This window comes from Cornus florida, unplaced genomic scaffold (assembly GCF_030987335.1).
Source record: "Cornus florida cultivar Cherokee Brave unplaced genomic scaffold, ASM3098733v1 CherokeeBrave_3.0.0_Hap2_Chr08, whole genome shotgun sequence".
Lineage (NCBI taxonomy): Eukaryota > Viridiplantae > Streptophyta > Magnoliopsida > Cornales > Cornaceae > Cornus > Cornus florida.
Genome location: NW_026775578.1, coordinates 31,767,010 through 31,787,126, shown reverse-complemented (window position 1 = coordinate 31,787,126; position 20,117 = coordinate 31,767,010). Strand labels below are relative to the sequence as shown.

General features: G+C 36.0%; 1 protein-coding gene across 1 annotated transcript in view; it reads left to right on the top strand.

Annotated features, from left to right (window-relative positions):
• LOC132271138 (phosphatidylinositol-3-phosphatase myotubularin-1) overlaps positions 1 to 19,371 on the top strand; it is a 36,525-nt gene extending 17,154 nt beyond the window's left edge. Inside the window, exons 6-19 of the mRNA XM_059772424.1 lie at positions 3,675 to 3,724; positions 5,239 to 5,528; positions 5,664 to 5,737; positions 5,826 to 5,889; positions 6,652 to 6,717; positions 7,256 to 7,355; positions 7,447 to 7,560; positions 9,364 to 9,533; positions 11,151 to 11,235; positions 11,657 to 11,884; positions 14,241 to 14,300; positions 14,434 to 14,498; positions 17,314 to 17,593; positions 18,362 to 19,371. Of these exons, the coding sequence (XP_059628407.1) occupies positions 3,675 to 3,724; positions 5,239 to 5,528; positions 5,664 to 5,737; positions 5,826 to 5,889; positions 6,652 to 6,717; positions 7,256 to 7,355; positions 7,447 to 7,560; positions 9,364 to 9,533; positions 11,151 to 11,235; positions 11,657 to 11,884; positions 14,241 to 14,300; positions 14,434 to 14,498; positions 17,314 to 17,593; positions 18,362 to 18,880 (2,165 nt within the window). The 3' untranslated portion in view covers positions 18,881 to 19,371. The remainder of the gene's footprint in view (positions 1 to 3,674; positions 3,725 to 5,238; positions 5,529 to 5,663; positions 5,738 to 5,825; positions 5,890 to 6,651; positions 6,718 to 7,255; positions 7,356 to 7,446; positions 7,561 to 9,363; positions 9,534 to 11,150; positions 11,236 to 11,656; positions 11,885 to 14,240; positions 14,301 to 14,433; positions 14,499 to 17,313; positions 17,594 to 18,361) is intronic.
• The last annotated feature ends 746 nt before the right edge of the window (positions 19,372 to 20,117 follow it).

Sequence of the window (20,117 nt, the reverse complement as noted above, 5' to 3'; positions counted from 1 at the left end):
CTTCCCTTCATAATTGACATAAAAGATAAGATTCTTGACTTCCTGTGCCCCTTTCCAGGACGATAAAGGCCTCGTGTTCACAATCTCTTTAGTCACTGCAACCTCTCTTCCTTCCATTATTGCTTGAAGAGTGGATAATGTCTTGGTCGCTGTTACCCTCTGATGAGACACCAAACAGCTCACTAGTAACTCTTGTATTTGCGACTACCCAATCCTTTCCCATATCAGCAGCTGTTCCAGAACAACTAGGTCGCATAACAACCAATGGTTCCTCCACTATCAAGTCTGAATAGTCAGTCTCCAGCCAAGGGACAAGCTCATTTGAGCAAACCTGTTGGATGGAAACCAGGTCATCAGTCACCTCCTCTTCACTATCTCTTCCATTTACAGGCGGCTCAATCATCGTATTCGAATCTGTAGCATAGTCACCCATTCCATTACTCAAGAATCTAACAGACTCATTCTCCTCTACCCCTGCATGTGCTACACACAGGCGGAGCTCTTTGAGCACAGCCACAACCGAATCATTAGACAGCTGAAAATGAAGATCTCTCCCCACACAGACCGTAACCCCCTCAGGCGAGTCCTTAACTGCTCAATCAGCTGGGTCAACATGCCTAGAAATAACAGACCCGTAGGCAGCCTTCCCTTCCGTAATCAAACCATGCTCAACTTCAGGTGCCGAAGGCAAAACTGATAACACACTGCTCTTCTCCGTTGCCGTCTCAACATCACTCTTCAACACCCCACAAGGAGGAGTAGAAGAAGAAAAAGGAGCAGCAAGAGAGCTCCGAGGGTGAAAAGCAGAGGACATTCCCGGGTTGTTAGTAGAAGGAGTGCGAGTCCACTTCTGTTTATCTTTTCTAGACTATCTATTACCATGGCGATGCCTATGGGAGTCCCGAGATGAAAATCTAGAGAGTCTTCCCTTCGGCAATGCAGTGACGGGAAAAGACATTTTTGATATATCAGCGCAACACTAAGTATGACAAAAAATCTTCTCATCTATGCTTACACCAGCCTCGTCTTCGCTGAATTTCATCCATCTCCTCTTCTCCAGCGAAGTCCATGATTTATTTGCAGAAGTGCTGTGAAGAAGATGATGCTGTGGATGTTCAGTATTGCTGGGTTCTGTAAAAATAGATGGGTTGGGCTTGGTGTTTAGAAAAGAAACAGAGATCAGGTTATTGGCCCCCAAGTAACCTTTCTTTTTAAATCTGTAAGCTCTTGTGGCCCATTACTGGACTTATCTAAGAAATCATTGTGGCTGGGCTTGAGCAGAGTCTGTGGGCTGGGCTTGTCATTCAGAAAGGAGATGGATAAGTGGTTGCCGGCCACGTTACAGTCCTCTCAAAATCCTTTGTGGCCTGTGGCCCATGACTTACTAACAGCCCGTTATTCATAGGCTTGGCAAGCCCATAACACAAATCAGGCCCAGACTTGGGCCCATCAGAGACCATTGCTTGAGAGGCGCCTGTGATGCCACGTACCCGTCCACGTGGTTGGTATCCATTAAGGCGATCATAACGAAGATTTAAAGGGTACGACTCGTGGGTCTGCTTTCCCCACTCGCTGCCGGCGTTTTGACAAACACTCGTCTTTGTCCTTGGGGGCCAAGATGGATCTGCAGTTGTCGGCGACGGCCACTATTGTTCGTTTCAACAGACATGAGGTGGGAACCCTCATCGACACCATAATAAGACTTCGGAAGGATATAAGGTGAGATTTCCTCTATCAAGTTGACCTTAAAGGCCACTCGCTGGTCTTCAACGAAGACAAACTCCAGCACCGCCTCTCCGACAGAAACATAGAGAAGAACTCTCTCACCACTCACTAGATCATCCGCCTCCACACCTTTGAATCCACCACATAAATCTCCTATGGCTTCAAACAGCTTGTGGCACCAGAGATGAAGGGGCAAGCCAAACATCATCACCCTTCTTATCCTTTCTCAGTCTTTCATTGCTGAACAACCCACCGCGAAATACCAAATATCGATGGATAAAATAGCGTCTCCCCATCTCTTTCTCTCTATATCCAGAACCCTTCGTGCTTCAACCTCTGATGGTAGCCCGAACAAAAAGAGGCCGTCAGGTAGGGATGAAACCTTTACCCCACACGATACCTTCCAAGCCTTCGTCGCCCATGCCTCAATCCCCTCAATACACCCCACATCTCGATCAAAACAGCCAACCAAACAAGATTTCAGAATAGATTCTTGTTCTATTATGCTTTGGCGATCAACCCTAAAAACCATGTCTTTGCCGATTGTACAGCTTTTGATCTCTCCATGGAGATTGAGGCGTGGTAGAGTCGCCACTTTGAGATACGACTGTAGCATATCACGAATCCCTACCAAAGAACCAGAGATCCGACAACAGAAAAAGAGAAAATCAACAGACGCCAGAGTGAAAGACTCCGGCGTCAGAGAGGGTAGAGAGAATAGAAAGAGAAGTCAGCATAAAGTCACAATACATCCTTATTGATCACCTTTTTATGGAGATGATCAATATTTTGATTTTATAAATGTAACTGTTTGTCTTGAATGGGTTTGTTGGGCCTTCTGTTTTCATGTTTCCTGAGCACCTGAAACATTAAAAAGGAAAAGGATAAGAGTTGCTGTAATTTTCATCTGGTGGGTTGGGTGTTAATAATATTGGTATGGTGGAGGTGGAATTTAAGGTCCAGAGAAAATGATGCTGAAAAAGAAATTGGTTGTGTAGACATAGGTGGTATTAGCACAGTTTTCATGGCTACCGGACGGTGTTGGCAGCAACAATCTTGTGGTGATGGTGGTGGCAGCAACAATCTTGTGGTGATGGTGTTGGCGGCTGTATGGCGGTGAAGGAGAATGCAGTGATGCTGCGGTGGAGGGAGTGGCTATATTGTGGTTTGGTGGAGCCAGTTTGGAGATGAATTTGGTGCTGTTTAGCTAATACTGTATTTATATTCCTTGCTCATACCCAATATAAGGGTTTAGAAGTATTGGTTTCACGGTGGACTCTCAATTCAATATCATCCTTTTTGTTGTTCTGATTCCCATAAACAAATGGAATTTTTTAAACTTCCCACCTTTAATCTAAAACACACTGTACCATTTTATGTTTAAGTTTCTTATGTGAATGTCTTTAACACAAGTTCGCATTATTCATCCTTGTGTTAGGTCACAGGTGTATATATTGATATGTTTTTTAAAATAATCACATGATACCATTTAGCCTCTAGAATATGGTGCAACTGTGTTGGTTATTCTGTAATCTTGTATTGAGAATTTGGGATGTACTTCTGCAGAATCAAATGAAATGTTTTTCCACTCCATACAAGTACAGTTTTCCTCAGATGATTCTCGATTTTATTGAGTTATTTTTTATTTTATATTTTATTTTATCATAACTATGTCAGCAATAAAATTCCATGAAAAATTGATTGTGCCTTTTGTTAAGACTTGAATCCTTGATGCTAAACCTGTCTACGGTGCATGCAATCCTATTTTTTTATCAAAAATAATTACTGAGAATGGCTGTTAGTTTATGTTATTCATTAATTCTTTTACCTAGTTAGTTTGGTGGATCATGTGTACAAGCTTTGGCATATGCTATGTTTTACAATTCAATTAGTTCTTTCTGTTGTTTGCAAGTGAAATTAATGGGCAACTTTTCTATTGTATTTTGCAGGAAAAGATATGAGAATTATTGTCTTTGGTTTTCGCCCTCAAACAAAGCAGGTCAAATGTGATAAATTTATCTACTTCTAATTTTTAATGGAACACATTCCGGTATGGTGTTATATGTTAACTTACATTCTTAACATATATTTTTGATTGGTGAAGTATGAAGCATGCCCAAATTTGGAAAGCTTTGCGCCTAAGTAAAAAGGAAGAAAACAAACTTTTATTAGTTTACAACTATAATTCTGTCCATGCTAACATTCTCCTCCTCCAGAGTCTAAATAATAAGTCCTAAAACTCTCAAGCAGAAACTATCCTTCCTATCTTAGAATTATGTTTAGATGGTGAGACATCACCTCGTGTAGCTTTTCTTGGCACAAATCCAAATATATCTTTTTTACTCATTTTTTCCCCTTCTAACTGGGGATGAGCTTAAGTACATTATTTTTTATCGTCAAGTGTTTTATCACTTTCGTAGTAGGAAAGTGTTTGGTGGTGCTCTGATCCTGATGTTAGATAATAATAAAATATTAAAGCAACTTATCCAAAAGAAAATAAAATATTAGAGGCAAAACTTATAAAAAACAAGTTATAGAACATTGTGGATTCAGGTTTGCCATTACTGGTATACTGGCATATGGTGTCTCTCTAGTAGAGTAAAGGTCAATTCTGGATGTTAAAATACCTATTCTACTTACTAATAACATGCTGGTATATCCTGTACACAACTGCTTGTGACCACAGTCCAATGGCTGCGAGTACATCACTAACGAATTATCTTGTATTAATAATTCATGTGTCATATGTAATATGGTTTTGTTGGTATTCTTTACCTTTGTCATTTGATTCCAAATAATGAGTGTTTTTTCCTTGTCTTTTATTTTTAGTTGCTTGTTTTATTTATTTTGAAGTTTTCCTTTTCATAATTGTGTTATTGTTGAAGATTATGAGAAGTTTGTTGCCTTGATGTTGCCTTTTCTGCTGTCTAAAAGCACCCATGAGTTGGAGATTGTGATTTCAGTGCATGATCTCAGGCCGAATGCTTCATTATGTTGATTTTTAAATTTTTATCTATTTATTTTTATGTGGTTATTTGTGTGTTGTCATGTGATCATATCCCTATTTGATGTCCATTTTTTTTTTGTAGTAAAATTTATATCATCACAACAAAGTATCTTGTATTTAATTGTAAGAAAGATTTTTTTATTTCAATTAGACATCATATTAAATGAAGGTAATCTCACAAAATATGAATTTAGTGTAGTAATTATAAAAATTTCAATTTCTTTCTAATCACTTGCCTTTCTTTCTAATCACTTGCCTTTCTTTCTTGTATTTGTGTCATTTGGTTCAGAAAATCTGATAGTATTAATCACTCTGGTTTTTACCAACTTGATGCATTGCCGACATTATCCTGCTTTTCAACCTCAATGTAAACACATTGCAGTTTTTATTTTACTATCAAATTAATCACAATTAATTTTTGATTGTTGTCCTTCGTAAGTTGAAAACATTGAAGTGTTCATGTTAGAGATTATATAGTATTGACGCAGCTGACTATGAATTTACAGAGGCGTGCTGTATTTGATGCATTAGTGAGGTGGACAAAGCCGGCAAGCCTATGGGATCTCTATGCTTTTACTTCTGGCACTTCCAGATTCAATAACACCAACCCTAAGGTGCGATTACTAGATGAGTACTTCCGGCTTCTTGGGATGGGTTCGCATTATGCTTCAGTTAGTACTATTGAAGACGTCTCATTCACATTGTCTAATGAGTGTTGGAGAATCAGTGCCATAAATTCCAACTATACAATGTGCCCAACTTATCCATTTGCTTTGCTTGTTCCTCAATGTATTAGGTGAGGCATTTGATATCCATTTTTACTTCTTTATTTTTTTTTTAGCTTGCAAATGGTAGTTGAGATTTTACAGGAATATTTACTCATTACACTAGTTCTGTGCTCCTAATTACAATGCTGGGCTGCTGATGTCAGTGATGAAGAAGTGCTTCAGGCTTCCACCTTTCGTGCACGGTGTCGCTTGCCTGTGATTTCATGGTGTCATCCAAGTAGATATTACATCCCATTTTTAATGATCTTTTTAATTTTTTTATCTTGACCTCCATGCTGATGTCTTGTTTCTCTGATGAGTTATAGAAACTGGAGCTGTTCTTGCAAGGTCATCCCAACCATTAGTTGGTCTCATGATGAATATGAGGAGGTAATGTTCTGTATATTAGGTTTAAGCTGCTCTAGGGGTGTAACTAGGGTGAGTTGGGCTGGTTGAGTGGTCAAACCAGGCTCGACCCAACTGAAGGTAAAAACTATAAAACCCTCAACCCTGCCCAGCCCAACCCTACATTCAACCGAAGCTTCCCAACTCTAGCTCAATCCTAGTTTCCAACCCACGTTAAAATTATTGAACTCGGGTTGAGTCTGGGTTAGAAAATTGGGTTGAATTCATTCCATCTCATGTTTTATTTCTCCTCGCATTAAAAATCCAAAAAATTGTAAACAAATTCTCAAGAAATTCAGTTTTCAAGGTATTAATATACAATAATTTAAGAAGTAAAAGACGAGGAAACTGGGAAAAAAAAAAAGTTGATCACAATTATAAGTATATATACTATATTTAAAATAATAAAATATAAAAGTCAGGCTAAAATACAGGTTCGGGTTGGATCCGGATTGCTCACACCTCAACCCGAGCCCCACCCTATTTAAATTTGGGTTGAGATTTTTCAGCCCATGCCCAACCCTAATTGTAGAAATGGTTGCCCAAGCCCGTGAAAATTTTGGGTTGGGCTTGGTGGGTCTGGCTTGGCCCACCCAAGTTGCACCCTAACCTACATGATTGCTCAAACTGTACAGGTTAAATCATGACTATTATGAAATTGTGATTACAAAGGTCTGGAATTAGGTGTAAATTTCCTTTTATGTCTGGATGAGTCGTTTTAATACAATTTTGTACCTTTGCATGTAGCAATGCTGATGAGAAGCTTGTAGCTGCACTTTGCACTCAACTTTTTGATGCAAGGAAGCCGCGAAGGTAAACATGTGTTTTACTTTTTCATGTTATCCTTTTCTTGATTCGTTACATTCATTCATGGTTCCCCTCCGTCCCCTCTCTTTTGTGGTTTATTTGTTATATACAATTTTTATTTTTACTTTGACCTTTTCAGTTCTCAATTTTTATCTAAGTTGGTTATCTCTCCTCTCTAATGATATATATAGACATATATATGTATATATTTTTTCAATTAATCACACTGGGTAATGACCTTTGTTGGTTGCCAATTTTCTGCTTTGAACTTTACCCCTCTCATTGTAAAATAACTTAAACTGATTATGTATTTATTCTCGCCTAATCTAGATAAGTGCAATTTGCAAAAAGATTTTGGTGGTTTTGTTCTCAAGGATTCTTTTCTTATTTTTTATTTATTAAAATAACTATCAACATATTTATAAACCTTACTTGTACGGTTTGATTTCTTTCAGAACTCTGTGTTCTGTGGAATAAAGTGGAGTTCTTTAGAAAATTATTTCTTACGGTACTGTGGGCTTTATAACATGGTTTGTTGTTGTAGGAAGCTATATATTGCTGATGCAAGACCTCGAAAAAATGCTTTAGCAAATGGAGCAATGGGAGGTGGTTCAGAGTCCTCTTCCAATTATTTTCACTCTGAGGTCTGTCTTGGGTTACACTGCCAAAAGAATTGGTATCTCTTAATATGCTAATACCATCTAATCATGTTCCTTCCTTGAAATTTGTTATCAGATAGTTTTCTTTGGGGTAGACAACATACATGCAATGAGAGAGAGTCTTGGTAGGCTTAGAGACTGCTTAGATACTCATGGTGCCACTTCTTCAGATGGAATGTCATCATTCTTGGTATGTTTTGCAATTATCATAAAGTTCTGGAAAGTGTTTTATCAGTAATGAGATACATTCTACATTCAATTAATATTCTTAAGAGGAGAGAGTTTTATTTAAATTTATTGCATGAGGTAGGCTGTATTGTAATTCTACGTGAATTGATATATATATATATATATATATATATATATATATATATATATATATTCCTAAATGTACGTGAATTGATATTTCATTGGTTGTCTTCAGTGTTGTGTATCTTCAGGGTTTGGTTCTTTGCCTCGTTAAGCTTTCTCAGAACAAAAACAAAAAACAAAAAAAATCATACTTGTGAAGAAAGTATGGAAGGGAACTGATTCTATTATTGCTATTTATTGAGAACCAGGGACGCAAGTGATCTTGATAGGTTAACAATAAATGATCATATTTCTCCTGCTAAAACAGCAATGGCTTGTTTTTACTTTTCTTTTTGATAAGTGGATGTGTATTATTTTGAGCTTTTTATCTAATCTTTTTCTTGTTGAATTAACCATCATCATCACCATCATCATCATTCTTGCCTCAATTCCATATGATTGGGGGTAACCACACATGAATACTCTTTTTCCACTCTTTTCTATTACAAGCTATTTCTCCTATTATATTTAACTTTTTTAATTGATTTCTAATATCTTCATCCCATGTTAGTTTTGGTCGGCCTCTTTGTCACCTTTCTATGAAAACTAATCTTCCTTTTCTTAATGGTGCATCTACAAGACTTCATTGTAAATGTCCATACTACCTGAATCTAGTTTCTCTTATCATATCGCTCTAATAGGTGTCACTCTTAATATCTCCCTCATAATTATGTTAGTGATCCTATTGTTTCTAGTCACTCCTACCATCCATCTTAACATTCTCATGTCAGCTATAGTTTTGTTCTTGTTTCTTTTTTAAAGCCTACCACTCTGCTCCGTATAAGATATCTAGCCTAATAAACTGTCTTGCAGAATTTTCCTGTTAACTTATTTGATATTCTTTTATCACATAAAACACTACTAGTTAGTCTCCCTCACATCATCTCTCTTTCTATCCTTTTTCATTATTGCTAATTTTTAAGCCTTTGGACTCTAATGCATTCTCTAGATTTCTAATTTTATTACTGAGTTATCCTTAGAAGTATCCAGTAATACAAAGTCATTTGCAAACATCATGCACTATGGAATGTCTCCTTGTAAGTCTCTTGTTATTTCATCTAAAATTATTGTAATAGATACGTATTTAATTTTGATCGATCGTTAGTGCAATTCTACATGTATAGAAAAATCACTAATCTAGTGATATGTAGAGCGGGTTCTAGTCTCTCTATTCCTGTAAGCATCTTGGATAATCTTTATAAGTCTATAAAAATCATAATCTTTATCTCTCTCGGTACCCTATCATATGCTTTTTATAAGTCTATAAAAATCATTGTAAATCTTTTAGTTTACTCCTATGGTCTTCAACTAATTGCCTAATTAATTAAATGACTTCCATTGTGAATCTTTCTGGCATAAATCAAAATTGGGAATCAAGACTTTGTGGATTATATCCTTGTATTTTTGTTCTATCACTCTTTCCCATAGTTTCATTGTATGGCTCATGGATTTAATTCCTCGATAATTGCTACAATTTTGTCGTTGTTGAATTAATTATCAATTCAAGTTATTTCTCATGTTGATTGAGACTATACTCACAATAGAGATGAACAACACTCTGAAGCTTTCTTTCTTTCAGAACTTTTGCATAATTATCATGGTTGTGTGACTCGTGTCATCATTAATGAGCTTCGTGTTACAGAGACATGGTGGATGGACTTGGGGTGGAGGCAATCTCAGCAGTATGTCTGCTTCAGTGTCAACCCTTGGAGATAGTGGTTGGTTAATACACGTTCAAACTGTCTTGGCTGGTTCTGCTTGGATTGCTGCACGCGTTGCTCTTGAATCAGCATCAGTGCTTGTTCATTGCAGGTCAGCATCTTTTATACTTTTGTCTTGTTAATTATAGTGATAGTCGGATTAAGTTTCTCTTTTGCTGCCTCTATAATAATGGTCAAAGTTATATATACAGGACAATTTCTAAACTAACTAACTTTTCCATTGTTGATTTCTGAATTTAATGTTATGATTGAATGTCATGTTTAAATGTTCGGTCCGTAATTATTTTTTCTTTCTTTTTACTATACATGTTTTTGTTTATTTTGTTAAATTTCAATTTTGAATAATGCGTCAGTTATGCAATGTGCTTATGTTGTACAGAGGTGAATTTCATCTATAGGATTTTTAATTTTTTATCTAAAAGTATGTTTCAGATGGTGAAGGCATGAGTTGAAAGCTGAAACAATTCATCCTCCAATGCTGTGATACCTTAGTTTCAAGTCATTATGTCTCATTTATTTAATAAATATAAATAAAATGTAATGAAAAAGGTTCTTGTTCTGGGTCACTTAAGTGCACAACAGAACTAAGAGTACTAAATCAGCAAAATTCTAAGTTTACTTTGAGCAAGACTCGCACCAAAAATTTTGCATGCCTATGATAATAAATATTGATAGATGTATGGTAATATATATGTGTGTATATATGTATCTCTAGCTTTTTTTATCATTAACATATGTATGCATGCTAATGTAGTTGATCTAATTTGAAAAATTAATTTAACAACCAGGGAGAATGAGGTGTACAAAATGAAGACAAATTGCTAATCTGAGGTGATTGATTCAGCAACAAAAATAATAGTTCATACATTCTTCATTACCAAAATTTCTTGTTTGATTCCCTGACAAATCTATATATCTGTGGTTATATATTTATTATCTATGTAAAATGGACTCTTCAGAAATGCATGAAGGGTATGGGATATATGTCCGACATGTATGGTTGGACATGCACCTAACAAGCATGTCCAATAATTCAAATTGATTATATAATTATACATTAGAACTCTTTTGCTATTTTCCTTTTCTTCAAAATGGGTGAAAATATTATTTCTCCTTAAAATGTAAAAAAATTACGAGCAATTTGAATATTTGCCATGTTCCGATCTCCTTGGGTTGGAGATTTTATAAATCTGATGCTTAGACACATAGTCTCACCCGGCACACATATCCATGTCCATGTAAAGTGGTTTGTTAATTAGTTGGTGTTGCTCTTTTTTATGCAGTTCTATTATATTTCTACTCATTGTTTCTCGTCTGTATTTTATCTGCTGCTTCATTCAGAGGTTTGCAGCAGCTTAGTTCGCATAATATCTTCACTTGGTAAAGAGATTGTACTATCTTCTATCATAATTGTGTCCGCTCATCAGTATGAAGCAGTCTATACTTGTTTTATTTTATTTCATTTCATTTATTTGTTCATTATGGTTATTACCCTTGATATTGTTATTTATGTTGTTGTTATTTTTATTGTTATTCTCCTTGTTGTTTCACCACTACTACCTAAAAACTTCTACTACTAGGCTGAACGCCTACAGCCTTTTAAAATTACTTAGCAATAAAGGTTTCCACTTTGCGGTACGATTATTACTACACTGAATTGCCTATGGCTTTTTCAGTTTACCCAGTGATATGAATTTCTATTGTGCAGTGATGGTTGGGATAGAACTACTCAGTTGGTCTCACTTGCTAGCTTGTTGCTTGATCCATATTACCGGACATTTAAGGGGTTTCAGGTATTAATCAGATATTATTAGATATATATATTTTTAATGCCTGTCTTAAGTTTATTCTTTACCTTTCCTTAAGCTTTAGATAGGAGCATTAAAGAGTGATTTTGTTGGGGCAAGAAGCTCTGGATTATGGTTTAGTGTATTATGGACACTCATATATACTCCAGTTGCTGAGCGCACTCTCATTTCTTTTTCCTTTTCTTTTCTGGCCATTGCAAACTCAAAATTGTGTTCAGGCATGTTTTGTTAGCTGATAACCCACTTTGCAATTCATTTTCATCTGAGGTTGCCATGTTGGGCACTTCATATATCATATCTTGTCAAGGACAGACACCCCAAGTGTTCTTACCTTGTAGGATTTGCATGATTTCACTTAGTTGAATCTGCTCAAGTACTTTATTTATTTTTCCTTCTATAAATACAGGCACTTGTGGAAAAAGATTGGCTTGCATTTGGTCATCCGTTTTCAGATCGCGTGGCAATGCCAACTATATCTGGAAGTGGTAACATGCCTTTTGAATTATCTAGGTCATCTTCCGTTGGGAGTTTCCCACCGTCTCCTCAGCGACAAGCATCGGGATCAAGCTCATCTCAAGCTCCAAATACTTCACATGCTCAAAATTTAAACAACTATTCTCCCATATTTTTACAGGTGCGTCATGCGTGTGTCAGAGTAGTGTGTTGCTACCATCAGTGCAGCTGGATTTCATGTAATACCTGAATTATAGTTTCACATTTCCTTTTCTGGATGTCCCTAATTTGTTGTTCTCTTCAAAAAGACATTTAATAAAATACTTCCGTTAGAACTTAGAAGAGGTAGATCTGTATGCATAGAAGGTAAACGACAAAGAGGATGATCAGAACTCACATGGGATGAAGTAATTTAAAATCATTTAAAAAATAAAATACTTGATGCTTGCTTATCCAAAAAAAAAAAAAAAAAGATTTAAAAAAATTAAATATTAGAAGAAAATTGGTGTAAATAGGAAAGAATAGAAAAAAATAATTCATATGGTTGACCTCATTCGTATGGGACAAGGGCAAGGATGATGATGATGACCCCTTATAGTAACTTTTCACCCTTTAAAGATATTCAGAGCTGGGGTGCATATTGGTTATCTGTACTCAGTAATGTGAATGTGTTGACAGAGATTTCCTAAAAGGTCATTCTTGTTCTAAGTGGACAACTATCTAAGGATGAAGGCAGTGGTAGTTTCAAAACACTGCTTAAACTTACCTTGTGTGTCTGAGCTTGCATGTGTATAACTGTTGATTACACGTCCATCCAGTAGGTCCATCATTGCTGGTTGATATGTCTTATGGTCAAGATATATCCAATAGGTCCATCTGAACTGGTTGATATGTCATTGTAGTCAAGATTTAGATCTTTGCAGATGTTGCTTTAGTTCACATTGGCCTCTTGTTATGAGATACAGCTGTGTAGGACAAGCTGACATCCGTTATTATTCAAATCTAGAATTAACAAATTTTTTCTTCTTTTTTTCTCTTCTTCTCTTCCCTTGCCTTTGTCCCCCTTGGAGGTGGAGGCGAGGCCATCGCTAGTTCTATTCTTCTGTTGACCCTACTGCATTCATCAGTGACACAACGTGAGGAAGGCCTCGAGAGTTGGTGTTGTTGGATTTGTTTAGAATCTAGATTCAATTATTAATGTTGATGCTGATGACCATACAAAATAATGAAAATTCATTAAAATGGATCGATACAATGGAAAATGGAACATAATATGTCATGATTTAGATGAAACTATACGGAGTTGACCACATGGTACAAACCCACAAGTTTGTTATTTGGAACTTTCAAAAATGATATAAAACTTGAGGCTTGGTCAATGATTTTTATAGATAATATACGTGAAACATAAAAAACCTTACAGCTCAAAACTACGGAATCAATGACCAGAACAACTTATAAGAAGAATCAGAAACGTCGAGTGTTAATTTACACTTAATGCATGAAGTTCCTTTTCAGAAAAAACTGGAAAGACAATAGTTGAAAGTGGAGATGCTAATTTTTTTTTTAAAAAAAGGGGAAGGGGAAGGGAAAAGTAGGGGGGGGGGGGGGGGGGGAGAAGAAAAAAGAAAAGAAACAGTACTGATACTGATAATGACTATTTTAGATGCTGAATAGATTCAGGCAATCAATAAGCTATTACTTTGAAGAATAGAGATAATCCAATTTAAAAAGGAGAATTTGTTGCAAAGTTACTTCACATACTGCATTATACATTTTTTTGCCCTTCAGAGGAAAATGAAATATTTTTTTAAAAGAGTGATTGTGAAATCATGCAATACTGAAGTTGAGCGGTTGCTTAGTGCCGGGTTCGTACGGATACCTCTTTCATCTTCCCTATGTTCCTGTCCTTTGGATTCTGTCCCTCATACCAAACTGACCATCACAAAACTTGTAGGGACTAACAACACCCACCCCTCCCCTTCAGGTACCCTTTTTACCTTCCCAAAAATAATACCACATTCTGACAGAATGCCAGAAAACTCTAATATAACTAATATCCCTCCTCTTCCAATTTTATATATTTGAGGGATTATAAAATAAAATAGTTTTGGTTTATAAATAACTTTTTTAGATCTTCTTTTATGCTAGGACTATGTGCTTAGGCTTTTATTGTAAAATAAATAAATAATAACTACACTTTTATTTTCATACCAATATTTCGAATATGGACTCCCCAAGTGAAAATTCCTGGGTCCACTCCTGAGCATAAAGGTTACTACTTGAAATCATAGAGCTCCAGCCAGAAGAATGGTTTACTCATTTTCTGCACAACTTGTGTCTGTGAAACCCCCTTCGCGATTGAAATTCATCATTGGATTTCATCATACTATTTCTCCCATTGGGATCATGCCAAGAATTAATATTAGGTGCAACACCTGATCAAATTTGAAAATGACAATAATTTGAATATTTCATTGTGTTTCACTATGTTTACTGGCAATTTAATTGATGTAGTATTTGAATTCCCTCTGCAGTGGGTTGATTGTGTTTCACAATTGTTGCGGATGTATCCTTTCGCTTTTGAATTCTCCTCGGTATGAATCTTTATTCTGTATGCGAATGTCATATTTTCCTATATGTGAAACTTATTTTTTTTTTGTGAAATAGCTAATTGTTATATATTAGGCTGTTGAGGAGCAGCTTGCTGACTCTCTTATTGTGATGCAGGCTTTCCTCGTAGATTTCTTGGACTCTGTGTTCTCTTGTCGCTTTGGGAACTTCTTGTGCAACAGGTATATGTCTTTTAGAGCCTTTGCTTGAAACACTTGAGTTAACGTCCATCTTCTATTTTGCACTCTATGTTTAAATTGCAACTGGTGCACTCTCATTATAGTTAGCTAATTATCTTAAAGGAGAGACTTTGCTTGACCACTACTTCTGAATTGTATCATTAAAGTTTGATTAAACTACTTGCACATCTCAGGAGTTCAAAAATTTAATTCTGCATCTCCTTTTAACATTAGGTTATAATATTCGATCATTGTATAGACAATCATATTAGTATGCAATGCATTAGATTCTTTTAGTTGGAAAGAGTGCGCGCGCGCACACTCTAATCTGCATTTATATATATTGTTGAAAGTTAATTTTTAGTTGGAATTCAGATAGATATGTGATAAAGAGGTCATTGAACATTGGCAATGCATAGAAACTTATTGTTGCATAGCATGTCTGAGGATTATGGTCCTATGGATGACAAAAGTTTCAATGAGTTACGTATGTGTGAGTGTTTGTGTATAGATGTATATGTATAATCTGAAAAGGAAAGTAAGAAGAAATAAACAAGTTTAAATTTAAGATGTATAAATAATCTGTAAAGGAAACTAAGAACAAATAAAACAAGTTAAATTTAGGAGGTATAGCAGGTGATGCACTATTTGTTAAAGGGGTATAAAATGGTGGGGAGAATGCAAATAGCTTGCCTTGATTGAATTTGCTGGTCTCATTACATTACTCAATCCTCATTGGCTTTGTCTCTTGAACCATTTCTATGACACTTCGGTGTTATCTAATTCTCTAGAACCTAGCAAACTATTCTTGGTGAAGTGCATCTTCTCTCTTGTTACATTTTATAAATTTCCTCATTTTCCTGACTTAAATTGGTCTGGTTTACTTGGTAAATCTAAGGCTGAACTTTATTTATTCATTTTGGTAGATGGTTTGAAGCTTGGCAGAACTTATAAGTCTTAGATTTAAAAGTAGGCTGTTTCGTGAAGGCTTCTTGGAAGCCTATATTGTTACGTCCAATACGTCTGGAATTATTGCTCTATCATGGCGGTGTTACTTAATCGTGTAACAGTACAGGGACCATTACTTGTAATGCACTTTAGAGAAAAATTAAATGGAAAGTGGTTTTCTTAAATAGTGGGTTAATTGTTTGTTCATTGCTTTGTAGAATATAGCTAAGTCTCTTTGGTCCTCTATCCAAGATTCCTAGCCTGACTTATGAAGGGATTGGTAGTTATTTGAAGAGATAAGTGACCTACAATTTTTTTTCTCTTCTTTTATTTAAATTAGGGGGAAGGGAACACAATCATTGCTAAGGCCTTGCGCTTCCGTTTTGTGCTTCTAAATTTGCTTCAAATCCCCCTATATCTGTTGAAGGCAACTCAGTCTGCGTGAAATTTTGGGGCACCTCAAGTTGTTGGAAAAATGCACATAGTAACTATAGTGATCACAGTCATCAATTTATATGTATTTCTTTGAACTCTTGGTCTTATATTACAGATTAAATAATTGTTATGCTGTCTATTTTCTAATCTAGAGGGAAGAGCGAAGATGAGATTATCATGAGAAGTAGTTTAAATGAAGATTTCTTACGGGCTAAGAAGCAAGGATACTTGTATAAAGGTCCATGTCCATGTCCATGTCAGTATGTGTGACACTCACATAGTTGCTTCCTGAAAACCACGTGAATGTGTTAAGAATTTCAAACTAAATTTTATTATTCGATACACTTGGCCCACACATTTTACAGTGTCCCAAAAATGACTTGTATTTTCACCCATCTTCAAAGGAACTATCTCTGACACTATTGGAATGCATCTGGAATTGTCCAACATTTCTTTTATTAAATAAAAATAAATAAATAAAATTTATACTGTATGCATGGTCACCACAAGTCAAGCATTCAATGCACACTTCTTAGTAAAGGACAGTAATGTAACTTTTGACGGAAAAACGCTCGTGCCATGAGAGCGAATGGGTGCTTTTCATGCGAGTTACAGGAACTTCACAGTGGATATATTTAATATAATGGTTTTTGTGATATTTAATGGCATCTTCCACATTATGCAATTCTTGGTATAGAAATTAGTTAGTTAACTAAAGTTCCATAATTTTCTTATATAATGGATATATACAATCGAGAATTTATATTTATGTATTATCATATTTAAGTCGTATCCATGTTGTATACTATCTTTGTCATATCATGTCTGTTCCCGTTTCCATGCTATGCGACTTAACTTACAATGGCTGAAAATAAAGGTTATTTGTCACTCACAAGGAAGAATATTGTAAAGTACTTCGTAATTTAATTTGTAAAGAATACAGAACTCTTAACACCTGACTTTAAGTAGTTTATTTTGCTCTTCATTTGATATTTTCTAAATTTTACCGTAGTTATTAAATTTTGAATCATGTCCGAAGTGTTGCTAAAGTCACTACCCAATTTTGATCCCGCTAATCAACGGTGCTAAGAAGGAAAAACTAGATACTGGCCTAATCTTAGGCATATTAACTGCATGAAATGGATGCTCTCAGGAATCAATCTCGCATTCTTACGCTTGACAGCTGAGCTTTTGCCACTGTACTAAGTGTTAATGACTACCGAGATAAAATTTAAACCATGCCATATATTGGAACTCCAATATTTGATTATTGGACCTATAATAATTCCAATTGCACCAGAATCTTGTTTGGCAGTGAGGGAACATACGTACTGTACAATATGCATGGGCAAAAAAAAAAAAATTTTGAACTTTTAGTATTGATGCTTACTGAATAATGTGAATTAATTTTTTGAACGCTTGTTTTATATTATAGTGAGAAGGAAAGACAGCAATTTGGAGTTTCTGATGTATGTGGATGCTTGTGGGTTTATTTGGCTGATTTGCGAGCTTCAGAAGGAAATTCTCATGTGCACTACAACCTCTTTTATGATCCATCAAAACATGACCGTCCAATATTGCCTCCAGCAGCAGCTTTAGCCCCAACTGTGTGGCCTCAATTCCATCTTCGGTGGGCTTGCCCCTCAGAAGCCCAAACAGGAGAGGTTGAAGCTGAGTGTAGGAATATGGTTAAAAAATTCTCTGAACTGCAGAAGGTAATAGATTTTGCTTGTGTGTTCTTACAGTGGAATTAGCCCTATAAATAAATTGTAAGGGAACTTCTCTAATTATGAATTATTGATATAATCTATCACCTACTTTTTTTTTTTTTTTTTGATATAATCTCAAAACAAGCAATAGTGGCTTTTACCTTACTCCTTGTAGAACTGCTTCATCACCTTCATCATTAGGTATCTAATTGCCATGTCTGCTGACTGGTCCTGATTTTGTGTTTCCGTGCCATGCATATGCTATGCATGTTCATCAATCTTGAGACCTTCTTTCCCACTGGAATATAACCATATTATTACTAATACAACTGTACTATGTTTTTCTCCATAAGTTGTTACAACAATACTACAAGTTTCAATTTAAGGCTCTAAAGGGGCGGAGGGAAGTGAAATTGGCATGCATCTAGTTAAGAGTAGACTATTCAATAATGAAATGACATTCATTAGAATGGTTGAGCGGTTATATAAAATTGATAGGGGTACAGCATGACTTGAGACATGCCATCGATTAATTAGGGTGACTTTTCTCTTTGGTTTTCATAATTCTAAAGTAAATCTCTAGAAAGGCTATTATCCAGTTGGGTCCCTGTTAGTTAAGGGAGGACTAGTCCAGACTTTTAACTTGGACTGTAATTTCCGCGAAGTGATTTATGATTACAATCAGAATCCTCACACTAGGCTAATTTTAGTTTAACTTTATAACAAGGGCTATATCATAAGAGTTCTTTTATTTATGTTTATAAATGTTTACAGGCAAAAGAAGAGGCAGAAAGAAAAGCCAGAGAAATCACAGCTACTGTGGGGTCCTTAACTGCGGAGTTGCAAAATGAGAAACATATCAGCAGCTTGGCCATGGATTTGACCAAGAGAGCAAGCAAGGAAAGTGCAGCCATAAAGCGAGCAATACAATCGCTAGGGTGCAAGGTTCACTTTTCAGGCAGCGGTGATTGTACTGTTGACTTTGAATGCAACCCAACAGAAATTCCACAGAAATTTACGCATCCCCTTCCAAAAGGTGAATCGGATTGTAGTGTGAAGCACGATGAGACAGATCTCTCTGTCTCTATAACGGTTGTGCCAGATGATGTTGTGTCCAACAATCCACTTAATCGGGTTTGTGAAACTCTATGCCCATTGCGAAACCGAGATGGAGGTTGCAAGTGGCCTGATGCCGGTTGTGCTCAATTTGGAAGCCAATTTATCGGATTAAAGGCAAACTACGATGCATTTGATAGGCTTTCTATCTACGACAGTTATTTTCAACCTGAGTAGGAGCTTCAACAACTTCTGGTCATGATATCCAATTGAGGACCTTTCCGAAGGGAAGGAATAAAAGCGAAGTTTTGAGGTGAAGTTTTGTCGGAATAGAGATTCAATAGACGAGTTAGCCCAGTAGAATGTAAAGAGACAAAGAGGCAAAATGAACCAATAATTGAGATGGGTCTTGAGACTCTGTACAGATAGAATATAGAGTTGTTGTGTACAATCACAGGTGTCAGACGTTGCTGAGAAATTAATCAGGAAGGCTGGAAATTACATGTTCAATAATGGATGCTGTTTTGATGCTGTCCAAGATCTTATATAAAATTCTTCAGGTGTTTTAGTGATACAATGGCACATTGCCATACATATCTCTAGCTAGATTAGCTTCTCTTGTGTACAGTTTCTCCGCCTCAATCAATTATTGTTCTATTTTTCAGCTGACATTCATATTCATGTAAACAATAACAGAGGTCTGATAAAATTTTATTTTTATTTGTTTATTTCTTTGATTTTTGATTGTATACTTGCTCTCATTTCTATTATATTTTGATTATTTATGCAATGGATCTTGTTAATGCTAGAAAAGAGAACACTCGGTGGTACACTTCAATTACTAGGGGAGAGTGCTGAAGTTGGGACTCGTTTGGGAGGGCCGTATTTGTTGTTTGGACAATTTTTTTATCTTCTTAGTGGAAATCATATAATGTTTTAACACTTCCTCCCATACATTCTAATACTTGTTCATATTTGATCACGTTTGAGAACAATCACTTAAAACAACTAATGCCAAATCTTTAATTCATTGGAGAAACATCAAATTTCAAGAGACTCACTTCAAAGGGAAATTGAAGCTTAAGCATAGCAGAAAGAGTCACTTAACAGTAGTTAGCACGTGCTATTAACCGTCTTACATGAAAAAAAGTTGCAGAAGCCTAAAGCAAACAAAGGGATGGACTTGGCATTCAATGATGCTCCATTTGCTAGAAAAAATGGTGGATTCTGTAAACGGATGAAAAATGCATTTTGAATCGAATGGGAAAGATGAAAAGTTTTATATCATGATACAATCGTCCATGAAGAATTGGTGTGGACAGCAGTTCTGAATGCAAAAACAGTAAAAACCAAAGACCATAGAGATGCAAAATCTCACAGGACATAGTGAAAGCCGAAAACTTTCAAAAGCACCACCTCTTGTATACCGCATGTTATCTTCAAGCACCAGACAGATTCCTATAAGAACGCATTC